Genomic DNA, 11,475 nt, shown 5'->3' with positions numbered 1-11,475 from the left:
TACAAGAGACTCCACACTGTCTCTCCTAACCCAGGTGTGTAAATGGGGTGCCGGAGATATACTGCTCAGGGTAGTCCTGTGATTTATGAATTTACCAGCATCCCATCCAGGAGGGGGAGAGTATACCGGGATAAGCTCCTGCCGTAATGGGCCCCTGATCATTCCATTTGTTATCTGCCTGCCCCCCCCCCCCCCCCCACCTCCCCCCAAGCAATGGCAGAAAGCTGTACCTCGTTTTTTGTCGGCACCCTTTGAAAAATGAAATCCGAAGAGTTGATATTTTGTCGGCTTCTCTGAAGAAAAAATCCGAAGCCGCCATTGCAAAAACCCGCCATCCTTTGGTGGGAAGGGGGGGAAGGGTGGCGGATGAAAAATGGAACGACCCACTAGTTGGCTCGCATGTGACTTCACCTTTACCTACCTACCCTGCTTAGCAGAGGTTTACTTGATTTCCCACTCTTGCAAGAAGGAAAGGAAACCTCTGAACGAATCTTCGACATGTCCAGATCTTTGGACGAATAATATCAAACTCTTAGCTGGTTTAACACCCTCGATAACCACTTTGAATTTCAATGTCTGCCTGATGCCAGACAGAAGAGTGGAATTGATTTTGCGCTGATGTCACGTTGCGCACATGTGACATCGAGGGAAGGATACATGTATGTGCAGAGGTTTCCTTTGCTTCTCACTAATTAAAAGAGGGAAACCAAGCAAGGTAACAGTGACGAAGCTCAACTGGAAAAGTGTGTTTTCTGTATTATCCGTTTCTTCTGATCAAATTTATACTCGTAACATTTGCTATACAAGCTGGGTGAAACTAGTCGTCAAGAATGATTTCAGTAGCAGTTTACTGGGCTGTACTGGGCTGCGACAGAGTGGGAATTTATACGGTTTGCGTTCACTTTGGAAGGGATCTTCCTTGCTCTATCATTTAATGGAGCAAGGAAGATACCTGCATTAGCACTGCTGATCTTTTTCGTAGCTTCGATTGTGGCTTGACCAACAGATATTTTGAAATCACTATTGTCCATGGCAGCTCGTGGTTTTGCATTTTGCTTCTTCCAAGACTGCATCCCCAACTTCTGCGCTATCTCACTGAGTTGTTTCTTGCTTTTCTAACTTTTTCTCTTTGCTCCGCAATCCTTTCTTTTCTTTCCTTTGTGTGCTACCATTTGTAGTTCTCCTTTCTTCAAGGTAACTGCTTCTGGGACTCTTCTTTCTGCGTCTTCTTGTCTGTAAGCATAGTGTAATTGGCAGGTGCAGAATGGCCCAATTGAAGGAGTTGCTCTGTGATTGGCAAAGAACCAGGAAACCCAAAAGTCTGCAGCCCATCAGATGTTGCATAATCGCCCTTGAATGAGGCTTTACTTAGACTAACCCTGAATCTGTGACACTCTTTCCAGTCTCTGAAAATCCCTTTTTCAAGACTACAAGCTGCCCTCACAACCTTCATGGTTTTCATCCTTGAGGTAATCAACCTTTCCACATAAATGGTCAATGCAGATGAGCTTTGGTGGCTCTTCAACATCTCTGTACCAATCTTCTGCAGTCACTTCCCGCTGATAGATTCTCCACTGTTCAGTCAGATTTATGCTTACAATCATTCAACTTCTTGTCAAGTGTTTGAATTCATCTACCTTTCCACAGCCATTTCCCACTGACAGATTGACCACTGTTCAGTCAGTTTGTCCAGATCTATGCTTCTAATCGTTCAACTTCTTGGCAAGTGTTTGAATTCATCAACATTTCATTTCACCCACTCTTCATAACGGTCATCAGGTTTCAGTATCTCACTGCTTCCCAGGATAATGTTGCAGTATGTTCATTTCTCTACCAGAATGAGATGCTTTTAGGTAACTATAAGAAAATGGCTCCCAGGACAATTTTCTTTACCTTTCTGTTGAAAAGTTTGCAGCTTCTTTGCAGATTTTGTTCTCCACCTTTGAATTCTTTGTGTCATGAAAATAGGTTTAGTATACTGCTGTAAATAGCAGTCTTACCTCTAAAGACTGCTTTCAGTCTGAATCAGTTGCCCAACATCAAACATCAAACCACAGCATGGAGATTCCAGCACAAACTCAGTCTGAACTGTTGGACCTCCTGCCATAATTTAAATCTATTTGTTACTTCAACTATAAGAGCTTATAAAGTCCCACAAAAAACCTAATAGGAAAAGAAGGAAATATAGGAAGGCTGGGATGTATGGAAAGGAAGCAAAGAGTCTGGAGGTGGCTCAAATTCTCTTTCAGTAGCTTTTCTGCAGCCCAAATAAGAACAGACTGCTTGTCGTTGGTGTCCGTGATCACGCCATTTTTAAAAGAATGCTCCCAGATGCCACATTTCAAAATCAAAATTGATGCAATGCAGTGCAGGCAGTGTAGCCCTGGGGTTAGGGCGCTTACCTTGAGATCAGGGGATCCCGTGTTCAAGACAGGTTCTGACCACTTGTTAAGTTTGTTTCTGGTAGTCCCTGGTTCAACTTCTCAGCTGCACTCTTAAATGTGGTCCTCTACACGATTTCACGTAAAATGGTGATGACACGGGCACGCGTGCGAGGACACGACAATAGCCAACTAGTTTACGTCCGGCCAGTTGGGATTCTTAACAGTTGTTGTTATTGTGTTCTGTCGTTTGGTCGATTGTGTTTCATTGGTCCTGAAAAGCCCCTGTGGGAAGTGGTCAATTAAGTATGTACCTGCATGAATGATCACGTTTAGATGTCTTTGTGTTGTCATTGTCCAAACAGGGAGTTTACGATCTATAGGTACGACGCGACGGCAACGACAGCGTCACAAATTTTGCATCTAAAATGAGCAAAAACAATAGCTATGCACGCTCTGCACGTCCTTTTTTAGTTTTTCTACAATTCTTACACTTTTTCGGCAAGTCTGCGACGGGAAATGACCAATTCTCAAGATTCAATACCGCACCTCCTAATTCAATTCCTGGAAAGTTAGACTAGTTTTTAGAAGCTACTTGTAGACAAGCCGATATAATGACGAAAAAGATTAATAAACCTGAACTTGCAATTTTAAATGACGTTTTCGTTACCGTCGCGTCGCAGATCTTAAACTCCCCACTAGGCGACAAGTCGCAGCGACAGGTCTGCGAAAAGTTGCTCCGTTTGTACTACTTGCAAAACAATTTGCTGCGACACGACGCCTGTTCGGTGCACACGCAGTGATCTCGTATGAAGGGGAATGTGAACTAGTTTTCTAATTCAATAGGGCTGACCATATGACGCTCTCTCATTGGTTCGTTTATATTTTGTCGCAGCGACTTGTTGCCGGAAGTGTACACACGATGCGACAACGCTGCTTTCGCTAATTTTGTCACTACGATTAGTCGCACGAATTCAAACTGGTTTGAATTCATGCGACTGATCGCAGCGACAAAATTCCGCCGCAGCGACAATGATTTTCATAAAATTAACCGTGTCGCACAAGGGAAATAGTTGCGGCGACTTGTCCCCGCCACGAGTCGGAGCGACTTATCGCCTAGTGTGTCCCGGCCTTTAGGGAGAACGTGAACAGATGTCACCGAATTTGAATTTTCTGTTGTAGATTCAACACCGCACCTCCTAATTCAGTTTCTGGAAAGTTGCGCTAGTTTTAAAAAGTTAGACAAACCAACATAATGACGAAAAAGGTTGATAAACCTGAGCTTGCAATGTTAAATGAAGTTTTTGTTACCGTCGCGTCGTAGATCTTAAACTGCGTAATGAGTTTTAATCTTGGGTTTGAAAGAAGCTGCCTTAGGAAAAAAAGTACCCGACTTTTCTATGCTCTAACCAACTGCCTGAGCTATGAAGCCACTCATGTTGGGAGCTCAAAAGGGTTAGGGCGTCGCACTGGTATCGTGAGGTCACAGGTTCAAACCCAGCTGAAGTCCTAATCTTTTCGGGTTCCTCTACGCAATTGCTAACATTGCTTTCATAACTGCGAGGATCATAGCTTCACTTGATTTCATATCCCTAATTCAATTATGATTCCTTTTTGTATATCATTTTCTTCATTGATTCATTCATCACGGTAACATATGAACCCACAGATGACCTGGTTAGGGTCGCACCGGCATCGCGAGGTCACAGGTTCAATCCCCGTTGAAGACCATTGAATTTTTCAGGATTCTCTACGCAATTGCTAACATTGCCTCATAACTGTGAGGATAATAGCTTCACTTGATTTGATATCCAAAGTTCAATATATGATTCATTTCATATCATTTCGTTCGTAAAAATAACTTAGTATAGAGAAACTCACGAACGGTGCTAAACAAAAAAAGTTGTCCATTGACCAAATGCAAAAATGGCCGCCAGCAAATTATTCTTTTGTCTTTGTGTTAATTAGCCTAACTAGCCTCGTTTTACAGCCCAAATTCTTTCAATTTTACGCGTGTGACCGAGGCTAGTTAGGCTAATTAACACAAAGACAAAAGAATAATTTGTTGGCGGCCATTTTTGCATTCGGTCAATAGAGCGTTTTCAATTGAGTGTCGAAAGTAATTAGCGAATTGCTTTGGTTTATGATTACTTCACTCAGTGATTGGTTCAAAGTTCTCGCAGCATTTTTTCAACCAATCAGAAGTGAAACCAAAGCCAATCGTGGCTTGCGCGTGCACATTTTCCCGCGCTTTGTGTCGGCTACGTGTAATTACTTGGAGTTTCGATTGGTTTAACGGATTGTCTTCGTCCTTTTTGATTGGCCAAAGTAATTACTTTGGTTTTGGTTTTAAGACACTCATTTGAAAACCGCTCTATGACAACAGTTACTGTGATTAGTACCAGTAATTGTCCATCCTCCACTTTCAGTGCAGTACATGTACCCAATTTGATTGCATTTCTTTAAGTAAACAACAATCCTGGTCCAAACTGTTGGGACAATTTCCGCTTTCCCCCCTCTCCCCATTACAATGTTGATTTTTCACAATGTCCGAAGTCAACAGTAGTTCATCGATCACTCAAATGTTTCAACATTGTCTGGGGGGAAGAGGGGATGCGAAAAAGGCAGCGAAAGAAGAGCATGTGTTGCTCATATAAATGATAGAAGCATGTACAGTAAATTCCCTACTCTTCGGCCAAATTTGACGAGTGTCCCCAAGTCCTTTGACCAGGATTGTAGCCTTCCCCCAGCTAGACAAAGCAATAGTTCTCTTAAGCTCAGACCTTGCAGGATAAGTTGTACCCAAACTTTGCTCCTTTTGAAACATTCAGTCCCAGTTTGGCCAGTAACATTTTTAAGAAAATCTAGCCTTTCCACAGCTACAGAAATGAAGTTCTCTCAACCTTTGAGCTTGCAGGATTAGTTGTATCCAAACTTTGCTCCTTTTGAAAAACGCTGTAAGTTGTGTCAGGATGTGTTCTGCCTATTAATTCGGCATCTGCCTCACACACAGTCACTCGTTTGTTTTGGCCTAAGAAGTGGCCGGTCGCCTCCAATGCCTTTAGCTTTAAGGTAACCAGATCATCAACTTTGTATGCACTGCAAACAAAGAGGAAATGCATGGTATCAGTAATCTGAAACATTTACTTCTGTGCCAGCAAATTTATGTCATGCACTCACTAGCCACACCTTTTTAAAAGTTTTCTTATTATTTTGCCTTACATACAATACAATACATACTTAATTGACCCCTCCCCATATGGACTTTTAAGGGCCAATGAAACACAATCAACGAAACGACAGAACACAACAACAACAACAACAACAACTAATAAGAATCCCAACTGGCCGGAGGCAAACCAGTTGGCTATTTACAAGTGCAGCTGGGAAATTGAACAAGGGACTACCAGGATCAAATTCAACAAGTGGTCAGAGCGGCCCTTGAGCCTGGGATCTCTGGATCTCAAGGCAAGCGCCCTAACCACTGGGCCACACTGCCTTATGTGCAGTTGAGAAGCAGAATAAAACAGAAACTCACTGAAGGATGAAGACATCAAATTAAATTTATTAATTTAAAAAACTTTGCTTCAGAGATTCTTTCACTTCACTAATTCAAAAAGAAAAAAAAAAGTGATCTTTATGCCAATAGCGTGCTTGGAAACAACCTCTTCTCTTCAAGCTTTAAAGGGGCAGTGTCACAAGCTATTTTAGTCAAATTTCAAAACACTAAAGGACGTCTTGCCAGCAATGAAGACCAAAAATAATGCTGTAGTTTTGTTGGCAATAACCACTGAAGTGCACTGAAGCTATTCTAGTTTGTTTGCAGCTAAGGATGGAGAGGATGGAAAAGAAATGAACTTCAAGTTTGGAGACGGTGTCTTCGGAAATTGTCAAAAATTAAATACGAACAGCTCTTTGTGCCATAAATATATTCCACATCTTCTTGTTCTTCTTGTTGTCGGGAATGTTGTACATATGAGCTAGTAACAGTACTAATTTAGATTTTTATCTAGTTTTGACCTAAAAACAGCAAATTTAGCTTGGCAGTGCCTCCTTAAGTACCAGTCTGCCATCAGGACCGTTTACACACCAATCATTCTTTTGTTCGTCATTTTAGTGCAAACCTCTTTGACTCTTAGCTTTTTTGATAGCTTAATACAGTAAGTCCACATACTGGTTTTTTCACCCCAAAGGGGGAAAAACTATCACGTTTAGTAATTGGAAAGCGTTTTACCAAAAGCATCCATACTAATGCAAATCGGTCTATTTCCCTCAGAAAAAAAAGAGAAAACAAGATGAAAATCATGTTTCCTAACTGACAAGATACACTAAAAACCATGTATTGGATTTTTGACAAACCTGCGTATTGGTTTATTTAAATATGGTTGTAAAGTTAGGGGAAAAGAATAAACTAATATTTTGCAAGGAGAGATGCGTATTTTCATTGGCTGGTAGGAAATATGAGCATGTATCAAGAAAATCTGTTTCAATCAAGAAGTAAAAACACCAGCATTTACCTTCATTTGTGTTGAGTTATCTTTGAGGAATATTAATATATAAAAGCAATAGGGGACTTTTTTCTGTGTTCCCATAGTCTCATCTAAACACTCGGGGAAGTTGGGAGAATTGTCGACAGTTATGCAAACCCTCTACTGTGTCTCGGGTTTGCATAACTGTCTCAAATTCTCCCAACATTCCCTCATGTTTAGATGAGGCCATGGAAACACGGAAAATGTCCTCTATTGCTCAAAGGGTCATCACTGAGAATACTGTGGGAGGATAGACTCTGGAGCAGAACGACCTCTATTCTGATTTTTGCACAGTGCCAAGGCCAATAGACCATATCCGTATTCTCAGTATTGGACTGGAACCAGCTGGCAATAGAGGCTAAGTATAAGTATTTGCATTTGAAAAGATTCCCCCATAGTTAGCCTCCATTGCAAACTACAATCTTGGACAAAATTGTTGAGAAAAATCTGCTTTTGGACTAAACTCCGATCACAAGTATACGAAATAAGCTCTCTTTTTGCCCCCCCCCCCCCCCCCCCCCCTGATCAATGTTGCTAGACGAAACAAAGCATGTCGAACCTGGGCTTATCAACATTGGTTGTAGGGGGAGGGGGATCGCTAATAATGTGCGATATTGAGGACGTAGTGTGCAAAATAACCCCTGTTTTTAATATTCTCAACCCTTTTTGTCCAAGATTGTCTGGGGATCATTTTGCCCAAGAACAGAAAATGCGTGTATGTATGAGTTCTGTAAGTACAAAAAAATATATATATATCAGTCGTAGGCATGTCGCCATGGTATTCGATTGACAATTAGAGTTAATTAACCCTAATAAAGAAAAACAATGTTACGTCATCATTGAGGTTCATTATCAAAACAACTGGAAATGGTACATAATAGTCATGTTGACGACGCTTTAGGAGCTAAAGATGTTGCTGAGGAAGTAGGAGTTTCATTAGTAACAATCTTTAGGATCAAGAAAGGTGTCCAAGGCCTTAAAAGGGAAGTTGGTAAAAGCCACAACAAAGGTGTGATCAGATGTGACCCATACGATAAACTATATGGACCCTTCTTTGAAAAATATGTCAGAGAACAGTTCCCCAAACGTTTTGGGAAAGCAAACAAGAATGTGGTATAACAGGAGCAAAATAGTAATAGAGCAAATTACTTCCGGTTGCAAGAAACCCACTTCCTGTTTGTAAACCGTGCGTCTTCGAATACGAATTGTCACGAATTTTAAGTATAACTGCAAGGCATTATATTTATTTTCCCTACTGTTTTCTCAAGGCGTTGCTAATGAGTATAAACCACGCACAAAAGCAATGAGATTTCTACATTTCTTACAAAAAGTGACGCATTTCAATGGTTAACACACCGGCTGGCTAAAAACAGACTGGTCATGAAAAATATTTCAAATCTGTTCAAATCATGTTAACCGACCAAAATTTCTCATTCCTTCGCCGTAAATCTATGTCAGTTAAAGAACACACAAAATTAACCGTTGCTAACCGTGCAATTTCCTTATTGTGTGTAATCTTACAGAAATATATCTGCGATAATTTCATATCTGTATATACATGTTGATCAGTGTAAACCAAAGTGGGCAAAAACAGCTGGGGCAAGGCAGACTGGTTTTGATATAACTCCTTCATATTGTCCTCGTTATAGGACTCAGTAGGTCTCTTACTTAATCGTACTCATGTACGAATTCCACAATGTAAAAGAACAGCAATTCGCAGTTACGTAAAGTAAACAGAACCTTATCTTATGTAAACAGTCCACGTACAAGGGTAATAATGTACCGCTGTAATGATGTTTGTTTCACGCAATATTATTTTATGACAAGTACAGTGTAATCCTCAACAACTTACATGTACTGTGTATCAGCTATGAGAAGACGAGTTTTACATACTATAAACATGACACTCTCATATAGACAGATATTTGATAGTTTATACCAAATACAATCTTGTGCAAAATTGTTGAGAAAAATCTGCTTTTGGCTCTCTTTTTGCCCCGACCCCCCCCCCCCCCCCTTCCTTATCAATGTTGCCTGACAAAACAAAGCATATCGAACCTGGACTTATGAACATTGGTTGTAGGGGGGAGGGGGATCACTAATAATGTGCAATATTGAGGATGTAGTGCGCAAAATAACCCCTGTTTTTAATATTCTCAACCCTTTTTGTCCAAGATCGTAGTTCCAGTCCAATACAGGGAATATGAATATGATGTATTGACCACCCAATTTTTGAATAAGCATTGTTTTTGTTTTCTCTTGGGACCATTGTAAATCATATTTGTAAGTTATGTATATCTCTCAGTCACGGACATTATCAGCCAACAAACCAGCCACCAGAAGGGGTTTATTTACTATTATTCATTATAAAATAATTAGGATAGTATGTGCACTCTCATTGGTCAATAGCTCTGTTTAGATGAGAGTATGGAAACACAGCTGTTACATCACACGAACTTTGATTGGTTGTGTTGTCAGACGCACATTTGGATTGGCTGGTACAAAATGTGAGCGTGTATCAAGAAAATCTGTTTCAATTAAGAATTTTCCTTCATTTCTTGAATTGTCTTTGAGAAATATTTTATAAAAGCAATAGAGGACTTTTTTCTGTGTTTCCATAGCCTCATCTAAACACTCAGTGGAGTTGGGAGAATTCTCAACAGTTATGCAAACCTGAGACGCAGTGCTCTCTTGGATTCTCCCAACTCCCTCTCGTGTTTAGATGAGGCTAGAGAAACATGGAAAACGTCCTCTATTGCTTAAATTTTCAACCTTGATTAATGCACTTCTCATGCTCTGATTGGTTCACTCGATCTTGGTTATCAGCTCATATACCTTGGTTTGACCTTGTATGGCAATTGATTGTGCTAAGTGTTGCTAAGCTAAATTTTTTTTCACCGGAAAGCGAAATTTCTCTCTGAATAAAGCAAGAAAAACCTTTTTGTGGAAAGTTTGGATCAATTCCAACGTTTAGAAGTACATGAAAACGCAAGAAACGTTTTTGTAATGAGCCTGCGTCTGTCTGACCACAAGGTATTACACGACATCGCATCTTCATCAAGTTTTTTCGATTTCGCTCGGATTTTCTCGCCTTTTCCCCCCATATTTCGAACTTTCAAACTTTTGGAGTACCCAACTTGCATCGCACCCGGCGTAGCAGGATTGTGAGGTTAAAAAACAATGATGATTCAATGCGTCAAGGGCTTTCATGTTTCATGTTTTGTAGCTCACCAAAAAAGGTCACAAAACATTTTGCCATTGATCATTGTTGCTTTTGTTCAGGGATGAAACTCAAATTTTTCTCTCAAGTGGATATAAATAGCAATCATCTGTCATTTGGACGTAGAGAAGTAGTTGACTTGTTTGTCTGTCTGTTTGTTTTGCTGCGAACGAACAAGTGTTTTTACTCCACTTGGCTGATTGTTTTTCGAGATGCATCAACAATGTTAAGAAAATTTTGTCCTCTATATTATTAACAAGTAATCGGAAAGGGTCCTCGTAAAATTAAGGATTAAGATCACTTGTGTTTTCAAAAGTTGCTGAAATAATATTAATTGCCCTCGTCAAATTTTCTGAAAACATGCGCAATATCAATCCTTACATGTAATTCTACTCGGCCCCATGCGATTACCTATAGGGAGATATCTGTTTACAAACATTGACATCAAATTTCTATTGATATTCAAATTTCCAAACCACCGAACAAAGAACCCTTTGTTTTGCCATCCAATATAAGGCTCTGGTTGACAAATTAATATCAATAGGTAACGTCATCGATATCTTCGCTATACTAACAGACAATTTTACAGTTGTAGCTAAGTTACCTGGCCTAACAATGGAAGTGAGGCTGCCGGTGACCCTGTTTTGATACAAACCTTTCGTGCTTTTGTAATGTTAATGTAGACTAATTATAACTACAACAACACGATTTATATAAGCAGTGAGGACTGTATCAATACAAGGTCACCGGCAGCCTCGAAGCCATTCATACATGTAGGCTAGGTCGCTGAGAAAACAACCGTAAAATGGCCTATTGACGTACTTAAGTAGGACGTGTTAACAGAAAAAAATACGAAAGTCCAGTATTTAAAAGTTCAAACTGAGTGGGGTACATCCAAGTTGCAAAATGGATCGACCCGCTATTGATCGAGAAATATCAACGGGTTCCATCATGGAACCTGTGCAAAACAGCAAAACGAATCGAAGTACACACGTACGAGTGTACAACACTTGACTCACAAATGTGTTTGTACCTTTTTCCTTCCTTCCCTTGCGTAACAACAGCGTGGAACTTCCACCCAAAGTCCACATACAAGTCTGTACTGTCTTCGTTTTCCACAACGTGTGTTATTCTGCCGGCGACCAATTTTCCTTGAGGTCTACCCATCTTCACGAAATTAGAATTTCGAAACATTTCCTCAAATGTTTCCCCATCCTCCAGACTTCCTGGAGCAACAAAACATGTCCTTGTCCCTGTTTTGGGTCTGAAGGAAGCATTTCCGTTGAGCAAGCATGAAAATGTTCGGGACGTTCTCCAAAACCCACGGCATGTCGCCGCCATGTTG

General features: G+C 40.5%; 1 protein-coding gene across 1 annotated transcript; it reads right to left on the bottom strand.

The window, feature by feature from the left end:
- Positions 1-2,891: 2,891 nt before the first annotated feature.
- On the bottom strand, positions 2,892-11,475 carry LOC138033677 (small ribosomal subunit protein bS1m-like). The gene is made up of 2 exons (XM_068881474.1): positions 11,164-11,475; positions 2,892-5,480 (listed from the first exon to the last, which is right to left on the bottom strand). The coding sequence occupies exons 1-2, from the start codon at positions 11,469-11,471 to the stop codon at positions 5,261-5,263; spliced, it is 528 nt and encodes a 175-aa protein (XP_068737575.1). The 5' UTR covers positions 11,472-11,475; the 3' UTR covers positions 2,892-5,260.

Source organism: Montipora capricornis, chromosome 14 (genome assembly GCF_036669925.1).
Source record: "Montipora capricornis isolate CH-2021 chromosome 14, ASM3666992v2, whole genome shotgun sequence".
Taxonomy (NCBI): Eukaryota; Metazoa; Cnidaria; class Anthozoa; order Scleractinia; family Acroporidae; genus Montipora; species Montipora capricornis.
This window is presented reverse-complemented; position numbering and strand designations above follow the sequence as displayed.

Coding starts and splice junctions, on each gene's coding strand:
- LOC138033677 (XM_068881474.1), bottom strand. CDS start 11,471: ATGGCGGCGACATGCCGTGGGTTTTGGAGAACGTCCCGAACATTTTCA. Junction 5,481..11,163: donor CAAGGGAAGGAAGGAAAAAG/GTACAAACACAT, acceptor CTTTGTTTGCAG/TGCATACAAAGTTGATGATC.